Here is a 21,996-nt window from a genome sequence, read left to right as displayed (position 1 = left end):
GGTGCAGGGGCCCCTTCGGATCACTACATTTGTATCTTTGGGGTAAATAACTAAGTAGTGCAATTGCTGGGTTGTAGGGTAGCTCTATTTTTAACTTCTTGAGGAAACTCCATACTGTTTTCCAGAGTGGCTACACCAGCATACATTCCCACCAACATACACTGTCTCGTTTACTGCTCATCATAACTCAGTTATCCCAAAACTGTAAATGAGGGAAATGAAGCCCAAAGCTGAAGCCGAGAAAGGTTAAGAGAGCTCACACAGTATAGCAGACTTCATGGGTTACTTATGTAATATCCCTATTACCTGAGTCCCATCCCTAACTTCCTCTCTCAACCCATAAGATATAACACGTGAGTTTTACATATTAACATAAGTATGGTATTATTCAGATGTCTGATGTTGCACAGTTGGTATATTATGGTCAGAGCAGAGCTCTTTGTTTCATTAACTGCCCTTAATGGATTGGACACTTAGGGGGTGCTTGTTCACTCATGGAACAAGTATTTGTTGAGCAGGAGTCTAATAGTACTCAAATATCCCCCCTCTTTCACATGGCCATATGCTTCACTCAAAGGAGGTTGGACTCAAGATTAGGAGGTCAAGCATGATGGTAGAAAACAATCATGGACACCCATCTATTTTCCAGTGATGCTGGGATGGCCATGCAAAGCAATTCTGGACAATCTGATGTAAAAAGGTCTGCTGGGGAGCTTCTGAGAAAGGTTTCCCTCCAAGTAAAAGACAGAAGCAGACAGTCTTCCTCTCTGGACATTGCCTTAGCTACTGTAGACTTCTTAAACTCTTAAAGACAATTACTCAATCTCCTTATAGCAGTTTTAAGCCAATGAGTCAGTCTTCAGTTACTCTCATCCAAAAGCATTGCACTGTGAATACAGAGTGGTGGAACTGTGATTCCATCACAGACAGGGTGACTTTATAGCCCTCACCAATAGAACAACTAGATCCTCTACCACCTCTCATGTCTGTAACACTTCCATCATCCAGCACCAAGGCCAAGCACATAAGCAGCACTTGTAACCCTCAGCTAAATCAATAAATTGATGAATGAAACAGAAATTAAGCTTGACTTTCAAAGACAGGATAAATTTTATATGCAATTTTAAGTAAAATATCAGGGTCCTAGGTAAACACCCTTAAAACCTGCTGACTCTTAGATAAGACCAAGGTTTAATGCATTTGGAAAACAAGAGTCTATACCACAGCAAACAAAGAAATCTAAATGTACCAGTTTCCAAGTCCGAACTTACCTCAGCTGAGCCAATGAAAAAAGCACAAGAGATTCTGTTTTCTGTGAGCCCCTTTCCCAATGTCTATATTACTTATTAGAAGACATGCCAATGCCCAATTTTCCATCCCCATCTTGACCCAAAAAACCACCCTCTTGGCAAACAAAGAGAGAGAGGAGGGGGACAGGTAGAGAAAATGATACCTCTTCAGTACAAGTCCAGTCTAGCTTTTAGTCATGAAAGCTCAATCTTTGAATGGTAAAATGGTCAACCTTCACAACTCATTTGGGTCTTGGGACCCCTCCTTGCACCCCCTACCCACCAAAGGCACATGCCCACCTTGATCTTTAGAACCTGAAGGATATCCTCCAGGCCATTACACATAGGTCACAGAAGAGACCTAGGCAACTCATACCATCTCTGGCCAGGTACCTAGTCTGACTTCAAAACAGTGATCTGAAGGTAAAATGCTCCACATGTTATTGCCAATTCCATCCCTGACAGGAAATCAGCAAAGATATTTGCTATTCATGAAGGGCCACTCACCAACATCTCCTGACTCCATTCAGTGCAAGATAACACTCACTTTAACTTCAAGGCTGCAAATGATTGTAAACTTTCCAACATAAAAGCCTCTCTTTATCTGTTCACTTGGTCTTCTCTCAAAGTGCTAAAGCATAAGGATTTTTTGATCTCCAACAAGAATTAAAGAAAATCCTACTTGCTCCAGAATGAAATGTCCAAAAGTCTCAACCCGAGTGAGCAATCAGCAATCATGTTGATTGCTCCCGAGTTTTGTTTTGTTTTTTTTCATAAGGACCAATTCTGACCCACCGAGGCAGCCCAGCTACCTATTCAAGTGCCTTCTAAAGCACAGCTTACCTTGTAATTGCTAGAGTTCACCCAAGAGGTAGCAAGCCCATCCACAAGTTTATCTAACATGGTCTGGTCATGTTCAAGGTCAGCAGACTTCTGTTTGTCTGAGAAATAGTCTATAAGTTCTTGGCCAACCTGCAGTCGTTTCCCCACATCCTTCTGCAACACCTGTGCCAGGCAGGACTCCATGCGAGGCTCCATGGTGGAATTCAAATCCAGATCCAGCAGAAGCTAGAGGGCAGTCAGGGTGACACCCTCCCAGGAAACGTACCCAGGAGGCTGCCTCTTTGTTTGCTGAAAGTTACCAAGAGCCTGTGTTTCAAAGATGCAATCCGGGGAATGGCAACAATGCACCATGTGTGTCTGAAGAGCAGCTGGTAGGATATTAAAAGTCCAATTTAAATAACTAGTAGGAGATAAAGGAGTGAGTAGCTGAGTGAGGTTCTACTATTGGGTCTGAAATTCTTCATAATTCAGCAGTCCATTCTGAAAAGGGAAAGAGAAGAACAAATCAGCACAGATAACATAATATCCAAATGTTATGAAACATTAAATCAAAGACAAAGCAGTCCATGCTGCAAAATCATTTATAATCACAAGTGGAGTGAGAAGCATGAACACTTGGCAACCATATCAGAATAACATAATTATTATTTTTATCAGGAAGAACATGGATGCCCAAAGCAAAGAGCCAATGGGCTACACAGTTGGTAGGTTGATGTTTTTCACAAATTTCCAGCTTGTAAATGAGCCAGTCACAAAAACAATCTTCTGCTTCAGTTAGCATATTTATTTGTAGCTTAAATTTTGCTTCCCACCAAAAACCTAACACCACTCTGCGTGTGAATGACTGAAGGTACTGTTGCTTATTGAGTTTTCTTTAAAAAAAAAAAAAAAAAAAAGGCAGTACTGAAAATGGGGCGGGCTCCACAGAAACACCACTGACCAAAGTGGCTGGCCTGGGAGCCTGAACCGAAGACAGCACCTCCATCAAACTTCAGGAGCTTTACAACAGAGTGAAGAGTCGTAGTCGTCCCTGCCTCCTCCTCCTTCCAACAAAGAGAAGGGAGCGGTGGGAGGGGGAAATGGGAACAGGCTCACATTCTGATCACTTATGGACAGTATTCTTAGCTGATGACAGCCTGGTGTTTTGTAAGGCAAAATACATGATATGGGAAAGCTGTGCCAAAACTGTTTTCATTAGACAAACTGAACAATCTGAACAGTTAATCTATAGCTGCTGGAACAACTGTACACATCTACTTCTTACATCCAATTTCTTCTCTTGATTCCCTTCACTCCAACCTAAGCAGACCCAGAGAAAACCTGTCTAAAGATGCAGCACCTACCAGACACTGTACTAAATAGAACTGCTCCTCACACCAACGGTCAGTCCGAGCTCTCAGGGGTTCTAGCAGCAAATATGAACCTTATACACCAAGTAAAATGACAAGTCTGTGCAGAGTAATTCTTCCCCTTTCTAACATCACCTCATCCATCCCTACTCTCAGGATAAAGATCACTGTGTGCTTCCCAAGTTCCAGAATCAGAGACTTCTGACACCAACAGGAATCATTTAAGTCGAGTTATTCAATGAGGAAGGCCCATTTTCAAAGGTCCTGACACACTATTACCTATCTTCTACATGCATGGGGCTGGGGACAGGACAGCATTCCAGAAGACTATCTCACATGGCAGAGGAGATAGCTGCTTTCCAGTCACTTCCACACCCTGGCCTGGAACTGGTCCCTCCTTTATAAGAAGGATCTTCAAACATATAAAAGCAGCTATTACCCTTCATTTCAATTTGGAATCTGAACAAAATATTCCCAGTTTCTTAATCAGCTCCTATGTTGGTCTCAAAGAAGCATCAGTGATATAGGAAGGTTGGAGAAACAAACTAACAGAACCTTTTCTTTCTTGGCCCAATATTAGCCCAAGAAGCAAATCAAATACGGGTGGGCTTGAGGATTAAAAATGGAAGAAAAGAAGCACAAATTCTTTGCTTCTTTTCCCCTACCAAGGTGGAGCCTTAGTCCCCTCCCACAGTGACCTGAGGTTGGCCCTGTGACCTGCTTTGGCCAGTGGCAAATCAGCAACTGCAAAAGGAAGCAGGAGACTTGATAAGCACAAGAATTCGCCGTATGGAATACTGCCCTGGGCCTGCCACATGGTGAGGAAGCTCCTGGAACCTCCTGGAACCAAAGAGGTCATGCAGAAGAGAACCAACATGCCCCAACTGACAGCCAGAAGTATGAGTTCATTAGGGACACTCAGCCATGTCAGTCATCATCTGACTGCCACTACACAAATAAGTCTAAGGAGACAAGCAAAAAAACTACTCAGCCAAACAGCGGAATAAGGAGAAATAATATTCCATTGTTGTTTTAAGCCACTGAGTTTGTGGTGGTTTGTTATACATTGGCTGATAAGGGATGCACTCCACCTTCCCCTAAACATCTGTCTTTCATTCCCAGTGAAAAGAATCTCCTATCCTTTAACCCTTCAAGGGACCTAAATTCAACAGATCCTAACCAACGATGATAATCACACAATATTTGAGCATCTACTTGATGTGTCAAGTTCCGTGCTAGATGATTTATACACTATCTTTAATTCTCCAACCAACTGTATAAAGCATTGAAATTCCTATTTTACAGATGGAGAAACTGAGGATACTGATTTTCCATGGCCACATAGCCAATTAGTCGCCTCTCCCAACATTCCAACCCTTATGGCTATAAGCCTGGCCTTCTGCTCTCACCCAGAGAAAAGAGGTCAGACTTCATGCTCAGCTAGGAGGCAACAGACAAGAAAACAGTCTCCAATGCTGGGAGAGGAATTATCCTGTTCATTCAAGTCTCTACTGTAATTTTTAAAATATGTATTATGGGGCAGCCCTGGTGGCACAGTGGTTTGGCGCCGCCTGCAGCCTGGGGTGTGATCCTGGAGACCCGGGATCGAGTCCCACGTCGGGCTCCCTGCGTGGAGCCTGCTTCTCCCTCTGCCTGTGTCTCTGCCTCTCTCTCTGTGTGTCTATGAATGGATAAATAAAATCTTTTAAAAAATAAGAATAAAAAAACTAAAATATGTATTATTAAAAAGCTCCCCCCCTCCAGTTAGAACTAAGATTTCTAACAAAAGTATATGCTTCTTGGGATCCCTCGGTGGCGCAGCAGTTTAGCGCCTGCCTTTGGCCCAGGGCGTGATCCTGGAGACCCAGGATCGAATCCCACGTCAGGCTCCCGGTGCATGGAGCCTGCTTCTCCCTCTGCCTATGTCTCTGCCTCTCTCTTCTCTCTCTCTCTCTATCATAAATAAATAAAATTAAAAAAAAAAAAAAAAAAAACAAAAGTATATGCTTCTTGAAGGTAAGTATGCAATAAAGGCTTAACATACTCAAAAGTAGGTCACAAATTCCTATGTACGGATTCCAGAGAATGAAAGACACTGGAAGCCCCAAGGCATTAAGCAGACTGAATTCTCTCTTTTCTCCTTAAATTCAAAAAATAAAAAGTAACTGATAATCCTCCCTTCTATTTATTTTTACTAAACTGGATTTTTGGGGTACCTTTTTTCCTATGCTCTGGAGCATTTTCTCCATCTCTGCTTTCAAAGGCATTCAGGGAGTATCAATCACATGGTCCCAATTCAAGAGGTACCAAAGTGCAAAATCTCCCTCCCACTCCTGCCCCCCAGCTGCCCAGTTTCCCTGCCTAAAAGAAAATAATGTCCCTAGCTTCCTGTGTATCCTTTCAGAGATATTTTTAGCGACCCAAGTAAATAAATGTGTCCTTCTCCCTGTATCCCCCAGGAATTTCCTAAACCAACAAGAATACAAGCAAAATTTCATATAGCAACAGAATTATAAAAACATTATATTAAAAAATGCAGAAAATAGAATATAAACAAACAGGAGGAGGAGGTAAAAATCTCTTTCTTGCAGCCACATCCTGTCCAGTCTCTCTACCAGGAAAGAGTGCAACAAGGAAACAGGTCTAAAGTTAACCTGGAACCCACGGTCCCAGAGGTTACCTGTAGCTGGACCAAATAAAAACCAGGTCTGGTATGCATAAGGCATAACTGGAAGGTACTGGGACACAAGCGTAAACAGGACTTGGCCCTTGCCCAGAGACAGCTTATGAAACCAGCACAGTTATCTATTCACAATCCAACCATCAGTTCTGAAATCATCATTCCGGAGAGTGGCATCATACAGGTGACAGCACTATTAATATTAGAAATTACTCAGGGGGCCCCTGGATGGCTCAGCTGGTTAGGCATCCAACTCTTGATTTCAGCTCAGGTCATGATTTCAGGGTTGTGAGATCGAGCACCGCATCAGGTTCCATGTTCAGTGGGGAGTTGGCTTGGAATTCGCTCTCTCCCTTTCCCTCAGCACTTCCCCTTCCCTCTTTCTCTAAAGAAAAATAAATTACTTGAAATGTTGGACTGAATTAGTCACAGGGATGAAAGCTACAGCATAGGGAATACAATCAACAGCATGGTATGCAGAGAGATGGGAGCTATACTTGTGGTGAGCATAGCATAATGTATAGACTGGTGGAATCACTATGTTGTAAATCTGAAACTAATGCAACATCGTGTATCAACTGTACTTCAATAAGAAGAAAAAAAATTACTCAGAATGTAACACTACTTCTAAGTTTTTAAAAAAGTTCTGCTTATATACGTATTCCAAAATAAGAGAAATAAAAAAATGATATAAAAGGTAGGTACCTTAGAATAGCCAAGTACCTTTCCTCCTCTTAATTTATCAGTCTAAGTGTTCTCCTTTAGCAAGATCTCACCATGAAAGCCATGGAGTCAACTAGATGTTATTGTATCAGGCCCTAGAAAAAAGGAACACATTCCAGGTATTTCTACAAAAAACGCCCCAAACTCCTCTAAAACTTCTCCTCCCCAACTGCAAAGGGCCCTTCCACTCCCCAACATTACCACTGTTCTCTGCCTCCAGTAGAGTAGTTAGGGTCCAAGCTCCACAACCTTTTCCTGCTACATCATTTGGTCTATGCTTCTGGGGGAAAAACAGTTAAGAGGTCAAACAAAAGTCCTATAGTCATTCTCCTTACAGTACCCAGGAAAGCAGAAATAAACACAGCAACGTTTACCAGAACAATAGACCAACTCTGCTAGGGACCAACAGGAAGAAGTTAAAAAATACCAGCTTCAACAAGAATGAAGAAACACACAATTAGAGAGCCTGAGGTAATGAAAAGAGCAACAAAGTCAAGAATCCCAGCCTCCAGTCTTGACCGTCACTTCCTGAGCGGCACTGGGGAGAATACTGCTTCTATATTCATTAAATAAGATGATGAATGGAAAGGGTTTGTTTGCACAGGGCACTTATTTAAAAATCAGATCAGCTCCTGGGACACGTGGGTGGCTCAGTCGGTTAAGTGTCTGCCTCTGGCTCAGGTCATGATCCTGGGGTCCTGGGATGGAGCCCGGCATCAGGCTCCCTGCTGAGGCAGGGGGAAGGGAGTCCGCTTCTACCTCTCACTCTGCCCCTCACCCCTGCTTATGCTCTCTCTCAAGTAAATAAAATCTTAAAAAAAAAAAAAAAAAAAATTAGCTCCTGGCAGCCCCGGTGGCTTAGCGGTTTAGCACTGCCTTCCGCCCAGGGCATGATCCTGGAGACCAGGGATCGAGTCCCACGTCTGGCTCCCTGCATGGAGCCTGCTTCTCCCTCTGCCTGTTTCTCTCTCTTTCTCTCTCTCTCTCTCCCTTTCTCTCTCTGTGTCTCTAATAAATAAAAAAATCAAAAAAAATTAGCTCCTATCTTTATTCTCTTAATTCTCATAATTATTATTGGCACTCAGGTGTACAACTACAGAGTTTATTAACAATGGAGGATGGGGGAAGGGTGGGAGAGAACAAAATTAACTATAAACTCTGCTTTGGAGACTTCTCCATAAAAGAAGTTACAAGTAGAACCATTTTTACCTAGTGGTTCAAAACAGGTTAATATTTCTCATAAATCTGTGGCTTGGCTGGGCCCAGCTGGAAGGTTCTTCTACAACTCTCTTCTGGGATCATTCATGCCACTGTCATCACCTGCCAGATTCACTCGGGTTCAAGAGTGAATGGCATCACTCACCTGTCTAACACACTGACTGATGCTGGCCACTGGCTGGACCTCTTGCCCTATATGATCTCTAACCATTGAGTAACCTAGCCTTCAGCTCACTGCATGGCGGTTAGAGCATTCCAAGGTAGGAAAGGAGGAAGGTGCCAGGCCTCTCAAGGCCTAGAATCTGGAACTTGCAAATCACTTCTGCTACCTTCTGCGGATCAAAGCAAGTCATGAAGCCAGCCCAGATTAAGTGTGAGGAAATAGACTCTACCAATTAATAGGAGGAGTTGCAAAATGTTGTGGCCATGTTTTTCAATCTAACTAACACATAAGCATTCAATGGATACTCTGCAGAATGGATAAATGGCTAAATAGATGAGATGAATATACTTGTATTCTTTTTATCCATTCCCAGGCTAGTCTCAATTACTTTTATTGATTCATCGAATATCACAACTCACTACAGAAAATACAACAGAAATAACTATAATCAATGGCTTGACTTGAAAATGCTTCCAACTTACTTGGAGAGAATAAAATACACAAAAAGTTTGTCACAAACACAGGGTGCACTTTAGATTTCACAGGTGGAATATTGCACCAAGTAAGGGGTATGAATAAGAACTGTGGTAATTCAAAGAAAGGATGGTGGAAGAAGTGTGCTAAGGTGAGACAGTGATATACCTGTGACATAGGTGGGCATCATTATTCCCATTTCAAAGATAAAGGAATGAAGCTCAGAAAGACTCAAAAAACAAAAAACAAAAACCTGCCCAGAGTTTCAAAGCTAATTGAAAATCAAAGCTGCCTAGCCTTAAGTAAGGTCTGTATTCTTAACATTATACTGCAATACTCTACGACCACCACATTGGAAATCCAAAGTATGAGAACTTAATCAATGAAAATGGTAAACAGCCAAAGCATGTGGGGCGTAAGTAGAGGATTAGGAAACAAGAAATCCTATCACAAAGTAAAGAACTTAGGAAGCTTTAATAATATAATATTCCATATCATAGTACCAAGAAGGACAATTTAAACCAGCAGCACAACAAAATGAATAACCACATCGAAAATCTCCCTGGAAAAAAAAAAAAAAGAAAATCTCCCTGGAAAATATGTAGAAAGCAGTCATAATACTTTAAAAGTCAACTTCGGAAGCCAGAAATTAGCAGAATTTATTCACATTAAGTCAAAAAGCAGTGTGCTTCTCTCAGTAAGACAACCGTTTTCACACTGTAATTGATTTTTACAATATGGTCTGATACACCCTCTGCCTTGCCCTGCCAGCAATAACTCTGTTCTCCCTCTACCTGTGCCTTCTGTTCTCTCCTTCTCTTGCCCCCTTCAGCCCACCCACTTCAGAACCAATACATTATCTCAGTGAACATTTACTCTGCGCGTGTGACATGACCAGCAGGTACCGTGCTAACAACCGGAAATCACAGAACGTAAGGCTTGGTGAGGGCCCTTGAGGAAGAGCCCACTGCCTGGAAGATGCCAACAGCTGCAACACTATCAGGAGAGTCCTAAGCAGGATGTTTTTAAGAAGGTGCTGCAGGTGGCAGAGAAAGGAGACAAAACACTGCCTCAGGAAAGAAACCCCAGTGGGAATTTCAGGGCTGGGGCAGAGGAGCTCACACCCTGCAGTTCCAGCGCTCACTCTCCCGGCCAGCCCCTGAGCCAGCCCCTGCTTTGTTCATTGGCCTGCAGTCACTGGCTCAAGGCCTGGGCCTCCAGCCTCCCAGTCTTCCTTCTTCCCTGCCTCAGCACCCTTCAGTGGCCTCTCTCTTCAGCCATCTTGGCCCTGTAACCTTCCAGGTGTCTGCTCTCAGGTATCAGCAGCCACTCCTCATCTCTCAGCTCCCTGATGTTCTGCAATCCCACTTTCCAACCACAACTGCCCATCTTTCCAGCTCTTGTGCTCAAGCACATGGCCCCAGTCTTCTCAATTCCATAAAACACCTTCCCAATTTGACCTTCCTTTTAGTCTGGATTTGATTCCACGAGGGTGTTAAGACCTTGAAACCACCATCAACTTTCTCTCCCAGTGATAGTTGCCTAGTAAGTCCGAACCTTGGAAGAACCTGACACACTTCATCAGGTGCCTCCTCGTGCCTGCAGCAAACAGTCCATCATGCTGAAGGGAACACACACCTATGTCCAACAGTTTCTCTGTACACAGATTAATCCCTAACTTCACAAGGTATCCCAAGCCAGCATCCCAACTCGTGTTCTCTAGTAAGTTTGATCCACACTTCTCTCCAAAATGCCTTTCCCATCTTCTCCCCCAGGGCCCATGTACCCTGCCCTGCAGCCTGCACTCTTCTCCCTCCTAGGACATCCTGTTCACCCAGCAGCCCCTCCAATTGGAATTCACCTGCAACCACTTACTGGAACTGCTCAACGGGATCACAGATGAATTCCATGCTGGCAAATCCAAGCAAAGCTTTTCTGTACTTCGCTAACTCCATCTCTCCACAGCATAGCAAAGCTGGCCACTCCATTCTTCCTGAAAAATTTCCCATTTTCATGAAAACAAATGATCATGCCCTCCTGCTACTTTTCTGGCTGCACTTACTGGAGATTCTCTAATCATCTATCTGCTCTGCTTCCAGAGCTGCTGAGGGGCTCAACTTGATGCCTCTGACCTTCTAAAACACTCACCCTCTATTCCCATGAATTTAAAAACTGCCTAAACTGCTGATTTCAAATCAGTAACTCCAGGGAATCTTGTGGTATGCACTGGCCCCACTCTTGTTCTTCCTTTTAACTTCAACACTGTCCATATGCCATGTGGCCTGGCTGTAGGCCTCAGGGCTTCAGCCTAAAGGTCACCTCCTCAAAAGTCCTTGGAGACCATTACAGAAAGGCCCCCCATCACTGCAGCCTGTTCCCTTCCTTCAAAACACCCGTGATTAAGTTGTAATTCTTTCGTATGTTTGTTTACCTATTTGCTGTCTGCCTTTCTATAGTACTGTCAGTCTTAGGAAGGTGGGGATCTTGTCTGTTCACCTAATGCCTATAACCATGCCTGTCACACACAAGACACTTGAGAAATGCTTGTTAAATGAATGAAGTTATATTTGAGCTGAAGAATCAAAAGTCACTGGCAATCATTAATTGAGTTCATTTTCTTCTTGGGCAGTAGTAGTAATTGGGGGCTGCAGGGGGAGAAGGTAGGAAGAATGTAAAAAACATTCAGATAGGGATGCCTGGGTGGCTCAGTCAGTTAAGCATCTGCCTTTGGCTCAGGTCATGATCCCAGGGGTCCTGGGATCCAGCCCCACATTGGGCTCCCTGCTCTGCGAGGAGTCTGCTTCTCCCTCTCCCTCTGTCTGCTGCTCCCCCTGCTTATGGTCTCTCTTTGTGTCAAATGAATAAATAAAATCTTAAAAAAAAAAAAATCCCAGGTGAAAAGAATGTGCAGATACGTATGGACAAAGCACAAACTCAAGAGACTGGCTTGTCAGGAAAACCAGCAATTTGGAAAGGCCAGAGCACTGGCTCCCAACCTGTAAACACTAACCCCACCTCTGAGATGAAAGCATACAGTTATTACAAGAATGCCTGAGCATTCTTCCAAACACACACCGAACATTATCCATGAACTAAGTCTTCATGTCCACAATTTTTCAAACTCATTACATACAGTTATGAGTTTTTAAATGCAAAGATAATGTAAAAAGTAATTCAAAAATCTTACTTTTAGTTTGATCATTTTTCTCCATTAACAAATACTAGAAATTCCACTTATATAGAGCTTTGTGGTGCTAGACACTAAAAAGAGTTCTTAACCTCAAAAAGTCTGGAAATAACCAGTCAGACATAGAATAGAAAGACTGGACACAATATCTAACAGTCATCTTCCAGCCCCAAAGTCAAAAGACCTTCATTCAGGGAGTTCCACACAAGTCATCTATGAACAGTATAATCAGGAGACTTTACCTAGGAAAGATCATTAAAATCTGGAATTATTCAAGTGACCACAAGACCATAAGATTCTGTGGTGGGGGAAAAAAAAACAGAGTCAATCTTTTTCTCTTTCTCTATCTCAATCATCACCCCAGTATGAACAATAATTTTACTACAGTGAAGTCAGGACAAAAAGCAGCTATAACGTATAATGCAAATGCTCAGAAAGGAATAAAAAGGTTCACAATATTACATTAAAAGGGCAAGACAAGGGCAGCCGGGGTGGCTCAGTGGTTTAGCGCCTCCTTCAGCCCAGGGCCTGATCCTGGAGACCCGGGATCAAGTCCCACATCAGGTTCCCTGCATGGAGCCTGCTTCTCCCTCTGCCTGTGTCTCTGCCTCTCTCTCTCTCTCTCTTTCTCTCTCTCTGTGTGTCTCATGAATAAATAAACACAATCTTTAAAAAAAAAATGTTTATTATCTCAAAAAAAAAAAAAAAAAAAAAACCACTCACATCCTTAGCAGTCACTCCCCAAATCCCTCTCCTAAACCAATGGAAACCAATAATCTACTTTCTGACTGAATGGATTTGCCCATTCTGGACATTTCAAGTAAGTGGAGTCATAAAATATGTGGCCTTTTGTGTCTGGCTCCTTTCAGTCAGCACACTATTTTCAAGGTTTATTCATGTTATAGCATGTATCAGTACTACAGTCCTTTTTATTGCTAAGCAATACTCCATTGTACAGATATACCACGTTTGTTCATAAACATACCTGTTGACAGTTATTTGGATAGTTTCTCCTTTTTGGCTATTATAAAGAATGCCGCTATGAACATTCCTGAACAAGTTTTGTGTGGATATGGCTTTAATTTTCTTTGATGCACAAATAGGTTTTAACTAGAATATAGACATGGTAGCTATATTTAACTTACCTCTTGGAAGAACTGCCAAACTATTCTCCAAAATGGCTATACCATTTTACATTCCCATAAGCAATACGTAAGGGGGCTCCAATTTCACTACATCTTCAACAACACTTATTGTCTATTTATTACAGCCATCTTAGTGGGGGTGTGGAATGGCATCTCATTGTGGTTTTGATCTGCATTTCCCTAATGACTAAGGATATTGAGCTTCTCTTCATGGGCGTGGCCACTTGAACATCTTTGGAGAAATGTTTAATCAAATTCTCTGCTTTTTTAATTGGGTTGGCTTTTTACTGTTTTTTTTTTATAAATTTATTTTTTATTGGTGTTCATTTTTTTTGTCCTTTTACTGTTGACTGTAAACGTTTTTATATGTTCTTGATAAAAGTCCTTTATTAGATACATGATTTCAAAGTATTTTCTCTCATTCTGTGGACTGTGCTTTCACTTTCTTGATGGTGTCATTTGAAACATAAAGTTCTCAGTTTTGATGATGAAGTCCATTTTTTTTCTTTTGTTCCTTGTGTTTTAGACATCATACCAAAGAAATCATTGCCTGTTTTACAATGAAAAAGAAAATATTGCCTATTCCAAGGTCATTAAGATTTACACCTGTATTCTACTAAGAGTTTTATAGTTTCAGATCTTACATTTAGATCCAGGATTAATTCTGAATTCATTTACATATACAAATGAGGAAAGAGTCCAAATTAATTCTTTTGCATGTGGATATCCATTTTTCCTGGCACCATCTGTTGAAAAGACCATTCTTTCAAGGGTACCTGGGTGGCTCAGTTGGTTGAGCGGTGGATTCTTAGTTTTGGCTCATGTTAGGATTTCATGGTTCTTGAGACTGAGTCCTGTGTGGGGCTCCACACTCAGCGGGAGTCTGCTTAAGGATCCTCTCTCTGCCCCTCCCCCATGTGCACACACCTTCTCTCTCATAAATAAATCTTTAAAAAACAGAGAAAGAGAGAGAGAAAGAAAAGAAAAAGAAAGAAAGAAAGAAAGAAAGAAAGAAAGAAAGAAAGAAAGAAAGAAAGAAAGAAAGAAGAAAAGAAAAGAAAAGAAAAGAAAAGAAAAGAAAAGAAAAGAAAAGAAAAAAAGAAAGAAAAGAAAAAAGGTAGGTTCATTCTTTCCCCAGCTATCTTAACATCTTTGTTGAAAATCATTTCATTATAAGTTTAAGGTTTCACTTCTGAACTTACATTCTAGTCCACTGATGTATAAGTCTATTCTTGTTATCAATACTAGACTCTTGTTTCTGTTTTTGGTTTTGTTTTGTTTTTTAAAGATTTTATTTATTTATTCATGAGGCACACAGAGGGAGAGGCAGAGACATATGCAGAGAGAGAAGCAGGCTTCCTGCAAGGGAGCCTGATGCAGGACTCGACCCCAGGACCCCGGGATCACTCCCTGAGCTGAAGGCAGATACTCAACCACTGAGCCACCCAGGCATCCCAATACTAGACTCTTGTGATTAACTATAGCTTTGTAGTAAGTTATGAAAAGTCCTCCAACTTTGTTCTTTTCTTTTTTCAAAAGATTTTATTTATTTATTCATGAGAGACACAGAGAGAGAGACAAAGACACAGACAGAGAGAAGTGGGCTCCCCACAGGGAGTCCGATGCGGGATCCCCAGACCCGGGATCATGCCCCTAGCCAAAGGAGACACTCAACCGCTGGGCCACCCAGGCGCCCCCAACTTTGTTCTTTTTCAAGACTTTTTTGGCAATAGGGGTCGCTTGTATTTCCATATGAATTTTAAGAGCAGCCTGTCGGGGGATCCCTGGGTGGCTCAGCGGTTTGGCGCCTGCCTTTGGCCCAGGGCGCGATCCTGGAGTCCCGGGATCAAGTCCCACGTCAGGCTCCCCGCATGGAGCCTGCTTCTCTCTCCTCCTGTGTCTCTGCCTCTCTCTCTCTCTCTATGTCTATCATAAATAAATAAATCTTTAAAAAAAAAAAAAAAAAAAGAGCAGCCTGTCAATTCCAACAAAATAGCCAGCTAGGATTCTAAGTGAGTATACCAAAACTGTAGATCAATCTGGGAAGTATTGCCATCTTTCACAATATTAGGTAATCTGAATCTGACTCATGAATATACAATGCCTTTCCATTTACTGAGATCCTTAATTTCTTTCAATGATGCTTTATGGTTTTCAGAGTGTAAGTTTTACAATTTTTTGTTAACTTTATTCTATTTTATTCTGTTTTTATAATTCTTTTTGTAGCTATTGTGAATGGAACTGTTTTCTTAGTTTCATTTTTAGACTGTTCATTGCAAGTGCATAGGAATATAACTGACTGTTGTTTTTTTTTTTTTAAGATTTTATTTATTTATTCACGAGAGACACAAAGGGAGGTGGGCAGAGACATAGGCAGAGGGAGAAGCAGGCTCCATGCAGGGAGCCTGACATGGGACTAGATCCCAGGTCTCTGGGATCACACCCTGGGCTGAAGGCAGTGCTAAACCGCTGAGCCACCTGGGCTGCCCCTGACTGTTGTTTATTGATCTTACATCCTATAATCCTGCTAAACTCCTTTATCAGTTCTAATAGGATGTTCTACATACAAGATCATGTCACCTGCAAAAATGATTTTACTTCCTTTCCAATTTGGATGCATTTTCTCTCTTTTTCTTGACTAATTGCTCTGGTTAGAACCTTCACTACAATGTTGAATAGAAGGGGCATAAAAGGACATCCTTGTCTTGTTCCTGATCTCGGGGAGAATGCATTGTGTCTTTTATCACTAACCTGGACATCAGCTGTGGGCATTTGGCCTTTATCACATTAAGGAAGTTCCCTTCTATTTCCAGTTTGTTGAGAGTTTTTACCTGAAAAAATTGTTGGATTTTGTCAAATGCTTTTCCTTCAGCTACTGAGATGATAATACGGTTTTTTTTATCCTTTATTCTATTAAATGGTATATTACATTGACTTTCTGATATTAGTACCTTGTATTTATGATATAAATCCTACTTGGTCATACCATATAATCCTTCTGATACACTGCCGGATTCAGTTTGCTAGGAATCTGTTGATTTTTTACATCCATATCAATAAAAGATTCTGATCTGGAATTTTCTTGTGATGTCTTTGTAAAGCTTTTGTAACACAGTAATAACATGCTCGAAGCATTCCATCCTCCTCTTTATTTTGAAACAGTCTGTGAAGAACCTGCATTTGGTGCATATGGAAGAATCACCAAGTGTGAAGTCATCTGAACCTGGGCTCCTTTTTGTGAGATGTTTTTGTTCTCACCTTCTTCACACTTATTATTGATATTATCAGATTGTCTGTTTTTCTTGAGCCACTTGCAATAGAGCCTCTCTAGAAATGCCTAATTTCATCTAAGTTATTTAATTTGTCGGCATGTAATTGCTCCTAGTATTCCCTTATAATCTTTTTTATTTCTGTAAGGACAGTAGTGATGTCCTCTCTCTCATTTGATTTTATTAATTTTATTAGTCTCTGTTTCTCTTGGTCAGTCTAGCTTAAGGTTTGTCAATCTGTTTATCTTTTCAATTTTTTTCAACTTTTTTTTTGTTTATCTTTTTCAATTCAATTGAATTTTCAAAATCAATTTTCAATTTTCTGTTGATTTTCACTGCTATTTTTCTCTATCATTTATTCCTAATCTAGTCTTTATTTTTTTCTTCTGCTTGTTTTTGGTTTAGTATGTTCCCTTAGTAGTTTAAGTTGAAGTTTAGATTATTAATTTAAGATACTTCTCCTTTAACGTATTTGAAGCTACAAATTTTCCTCCTGAGCACTGCTTTCATTGCATTCCCTAAATCATCGTATGTTGTTTTATTTTTGGCATGGAGTACAGCAGGTGCTCAATAAACATTTATTGTTGAGCAAAGAATGAATTTTGTTTTTTTTAAATTGTGATAAGTTGTACATAGGATTGACCATTTTTACCATTTTTAACTGTACAGTACAGTGCTATTAAGTACATTTTATAATTTTCTTTGCATTTTCCTCTTTTACTCACTGATGATTTAGGACTATGTTATTTAATTTCCACATATTTGTGAATTTCCCAATTTATCTCTTATTTATATCTAACTTCATTGTATTGTGACCAGAGAGAGAACATAATTTGTATGATTTTCATCCTTTTAAAATTTATTGAGTCTTATTTTATGGCATAACATATGATCTATCCTGGCAAATGTGCCACATACACTTGACAACAATGTATATTCTATTGTTACAGAGTGCACGCATTATTCTACATGTCTGTCTCTTAATGATTTAAGAATCTGTTTGCACATAAACCAAGTTTAAGAAAAAAATTCTCTATTATCTAAATCTTAAATTTTTCATGGTACTCCCTACTTTTCATACTGCTTACATATCTCATATTCACATATTTTAAAAATCAGGTCTCCCCTTTAAAAATAAAAATCTCAGTTCTGTTACCATATTAAAAGCTGGTTTCTAAGAGCAAAACCTACGAAAAAGGTAAGCTAAAAAGATACTTGCATGGGATTTTTTTAAGAGGTTTCTGAAACATGAAATCCCCACACTTAGGTGAATAAGAAGAGAGGGAAGCATTTGATATGTCATTTGATAGCATGACAGCTGACATGGCCATCCCAAATTTCCCAAGGGAGCAGGGTTACACTCAGTTGAAAAAAAGAAAACCCTATTAAGTACTGGTTATTCAATGTGAAGACAGAAGGTATAAGAAGGCTTGGGGTAGAGGAACAGGGAGAGTTACTATTACTGCATAAAGTCAAACTATAAAGAAGTAATGTAGCCGTAGTTAAAATTTGGCTTTTGTTTCAGCACTATAGAATAAGCAAGGCAACTTCACATTTGAAACAGCACTTTCTAATTCACTAAGTAATTATACAAATGCTACTTTCCTTTATCCACCCCCAAAACCTCTCTATATGACTGTTACTCTCCTCCTATTTTACAGAAGAGTTAACAAATTCAGAAGCAAAGTAACTTCCAGGATCACCCAGCACACATGAAACAATCAGGATTTGAACCTGAACTCCAAATCCAGGGCTATTTCCATTAAGTCACAGCTATTGCTTCTTACCAATACAGATGGGTCTCTGCGTACTTTAGAGACCTATATATATATTTATAATTTAGGAAGGAGATTCACAAAGGAAGGATACATCCACCATACTTAATGTCACCAAAATAAGAGAAGAGCCTGAATCGAGAGAAGCAACTAGAACCTGGCACAGTACCACGTACTAAGCAAGTACTCCATCATGAACAAATGAAGAAGAATCATATGCATCCCCACAAGTAACTCTAGGCAAGTAATCAGCAATCTTTAGTTCTGAGGGTTTAGGATTTCCTGCAGATGCTGATGGCAAACCAAAGGCATCATCATTAAAAAGAAAAAGAGAAAAAAGAATGCATAACCACTGGGGGACACTAGGTAAAGGATAAACAGAAACTGTACTATTTCTGCAACTTCTTGTGAATCTATAAGTATCCCAAAATGTAAAGAAGACAAAAGTGAAAAGTTACACATGATATGGACAAGTGCTTGGCGCTAATTTCCTAAATTCACTAAATACCTACTGTGCCAGACAATCTGCCCAGCACTGCCTTCAAGGCAAGCTCCAAGTTCACTAGGGAAAGAAAGACAAGAGAACAATCTATTTTAACACAGTATATCAAGGTGCTTTCTTATAAGACTACTTTTCTGATGACTCCCTAGTTAACAGGGGAAAAGGAAATACTGCAACAATGAAACAAATATAGGGGCACCATTGAGCAAAGGTCTGTCTTATTTGTATGCTGGCATGAAAACACATGCTTTGCTTACTCTCACCCTCCCAATCATTTCCTTTGCTTCCATTCTTGGCTCCAACAAGATTTATACTGAAGACACAGAATCTGACCAACTGGGAAATCCCACAGAGTCACAGAGCCTTCAATAATAAGGAGTCGTGTGGTCGAAGAAGATAGAGAACTGAACTGAAGGCTTTAGAGATTCATTTATTCATTGACAAATCAGATGGTATTAGGTTTAGCTTCAAATCTTTCTAATGCAATAAAGTGAAGCAGCAAAAAAAGAGAATTTGGAATAACAGCCAGGCGATGACAAAGACTACTGAAAAGTTTTCCATACAGCTTCCTACCCGCCCCAATGAAACCATACTTCAAGCATTACAGACTTTAAGACTGTACTTTATTAAGCTTACACATAAAGCTAGAGGAAATTCTCTATATTTCTCAGATCTATTATAACAGAACACTGCTATTACTAAAATGACACTTGTACATTCATATTTTATGGCCTTAGGAAAAAAAAATTCCACAAGAAAAACACAAAAAGAGATCTGTGCCTTAACCATGTTAGTATATATTGAATCATACCCACAGACACTCAGTTTCCAAACTGAGTTGTTACTGCCTCTGTATTTTTCCAGCATGATTTATTCCTATCCATCACTAACACCACTTTCTTTAAAATATCAAAAGACATGGGGCGCCTAGGTGGCTCAGTCAGTCAAGCATCTGCTTTGGAGAAGCAGTCAAGGCCTGCTTCTCCCTCTCCCTCTGCCTGCTGCTCTGCCGATTGTGTTCTCTCTCTGTTAAATAAATATCTTTTTTAAAAAATAGAATACTTAAAAATAAAGTATCAAAAGACATAACCCTCACTCTAGTCCTCCATTTAAACAAAAAGATCAGTTGAGAATGTAACTGGATATAATCAAACATGCTTTAATACACTGACAAGAATAAAATTCATAACTATCTAGGACAATTTGGAAACATCTATTGATAACCTATAAATAAATGTCTTGATCCCACAAGTACAAATCTAAGAATCTATGTAAGGAATTAATCCACCAAGTACACTGAAATGTATATATAAAGTTGTTCACTGTGGCTGTCTGTGCATGAAATTTTTTTTTACTTTTTTAAAAAGATTTTAAGTAATCTCTACCCCCAACGTGCAGCCGAACTCACAACCCTAAGATCAAGAGCTGCATGGTCCACCAACTGAGCCAGCCACGCTCCCCCATGGAGAACTTTTTCAATGAAAATAACCCTAAATGTATAAGAACAAGGAATTGGGAAAGAAATTACCATACATCCAAACAACATACCATGCAGTCACTCTATAGTAAAGATACGTTTCTCATGGCCTGAAAAAATATTTATGGTGAGTTTGCTGAAAAAAAGCAAGCTAGAAGGGTACCTAGCATGCTCAGTTGGTAGAACATGCAACTCTAAATCTCAGGATCCTAAATTCAAGCTCTATGTTGGATACAGAGTTTACTCAAAAATAAATAAATAAATAAATAAATAAATAAATAAATACATACATACATTTTCAAACAAACTAGAAAACAGCATGTTTATGATGTCATAGGTTTATAAAATACAAAGTAGTCATATCCTGCATGCACAAAAAAATACGGACAGAAACAATATGCCAAAACGTTACTATATTTTCTAAAGTGAAAATGTACACTATTTAAATAATTTTAAAAATACATGTTAAAAACAATCGTACTAAAAAAAAAACAATCGTACTAAAAAAATAATACTAACAAAACAATGCTGCAACCTATATATACATATAAAGGCTTATGTATGCATAGAATATCTAGAAGACCATCTAAAAAACCAGAAACACTGGCTGCCTCTGGAAATGGATGTGAAAGAATGTGGAGAAAAGGTGGAAGAAGAGTGACATTTCACTCTCTAGCCTTTGTACCTTTTAAGTTTTTTTGACCATGTATATTATCTAGTCAAAGGAAATATAAATTTTAAAACATTAAAGTACGATAATATTCTTTCTAGTTAAACCTAATATATACAGAAATTTGTTTGTAAAGTCAAATTTAATTGTAATCATAAAACCATACACATCACCAAGAATTAAAAACTACAGGGTGGCCTGGCTGGCTCAGTGGGTGAGCATGTGACTCTTCATCTCGGGGTCATGAGCTCAAGCCCTGCATAGAGCTTTAAAAAAACTGAAAACTATAAAAAGAGTCAGTTATTCAGCAAATTGTCCATCTCTAGTCCTCCTCTCTAGAAGGCAACCTTGGTAACATATAAGGAAACAAAGCTTATTTCTGAACCTCATATCCAGCCATGGAATCTTTGCAAAGTCAAAAACAGAAAAACAAACAAGTAATGAGAAGAAAACAAGTGCTTGATTCGTTTTTTATCACTGAAGCATAGCCACATTTTAACTGAAAAATGACATGACAAAACAGTTATATACTTTTATAAAATTATATTTTTAAGTATATTAACTACAGGATTCTCATACTGCAGGCTGGGTTTTATTAAAACCTCTAAGATGGGAGCACCTGGGTGGCTCAATCAGTTAAGCCTCTGATTCTTGATTCCAACTCAGGTTGTAATCTTAGGGTCACGGGATCAAACCCTGTGTCCAGCTCCATGCTCAGCAGTCTGCTTGTCCCTCTCCCTCTGCTTCTCCCCCTGCTCACTCTCTCTAATAAATAATTTTTTAAAAAAAAGAAAAGAGAAAAAAACAACTTCTAATACGTATGATCTGGCAATATCTCTCAAATTTTTAAAGGTACATAACTTTCAACCCAAAATGTCAACTTAATGGGAATTTATTCATTCATGTCAAAATAAATTACTATAGAATTATTCTTTCTAGCATTATTTATAAAAGCAAGAGACCAGAAAAAACTAAATGTTACTCAACATAGAGCTAGGTAAATTATGGTATGCCATACAGTGGCATACTATTCAGCCACACTCTTCATTTAAAAAAATAATGAGGGGGATCCCTGGGTGGCGCAGCGGTTTGGCGCCTGCCTTTGGCCCAGGGCGCGATCCTGGAGACCCGGGATCGAATCCCACGTCGGGCTCCCGGTGCATGGAGCCTGCTTCTCCCTCTGCCTGTGTCTCTGCCTCTCTCTCTCTCCCTCTCTCTCTCTCTCTGTGACT

At 39.9% G+C, this 21,996-nt stretch overlaps 1 protein-coding gene across 17 annotated transcripts in view; it reads right to left on the bottom strand.

Annotated features, from left to right (window-relative positions):
• CLASP1 (cytoplasmic linker associated protein 1) overlaps positions 1–21,996 on the bottom strand; it is a 267,247-nt gene that overhangs the window by 232,827 nt on the left and 12,424 nt on the right. For all 17 annotated transcript variants that reach the window (XM_038564898.1, XM_038564899.1, XM_038564902.1 and 14 more), the window contains exon 2: positions 2,133–2,612. In XM_038564898.1, coding sequence (XP_038420826.1) covers positions 2,133–2,327 — 195 coding nt within the window. In that variant the 5' untranslated portion in view covers positions 2,328–2,612. The remainder of the gene's footprint in view (positions 1–2,132; positions 2,613–21,996) is intronic.

This window comes from Canis lupus, chromosome 19 (genome assembly GCF_011100685.1).
Source record: "Canis lupus familiaris isolate Mischka breed German Shepherd chromosome 19, alternate assembly UU_Cfam_GSD_1.0, whole genome shotgun sequence".
Classification (NCBI taxonomy): domain Eukaryota; kingdom Metazoa; phylum Chordata; class Mammalia; order Carnivora; family Canidae; genus Canis; species Canis lupus.
The sequence above is the reverse complement of the archived record's forward strand: the minus strand, read 5'-3'. Positions and strand labels throughout refer to the sequence as shown.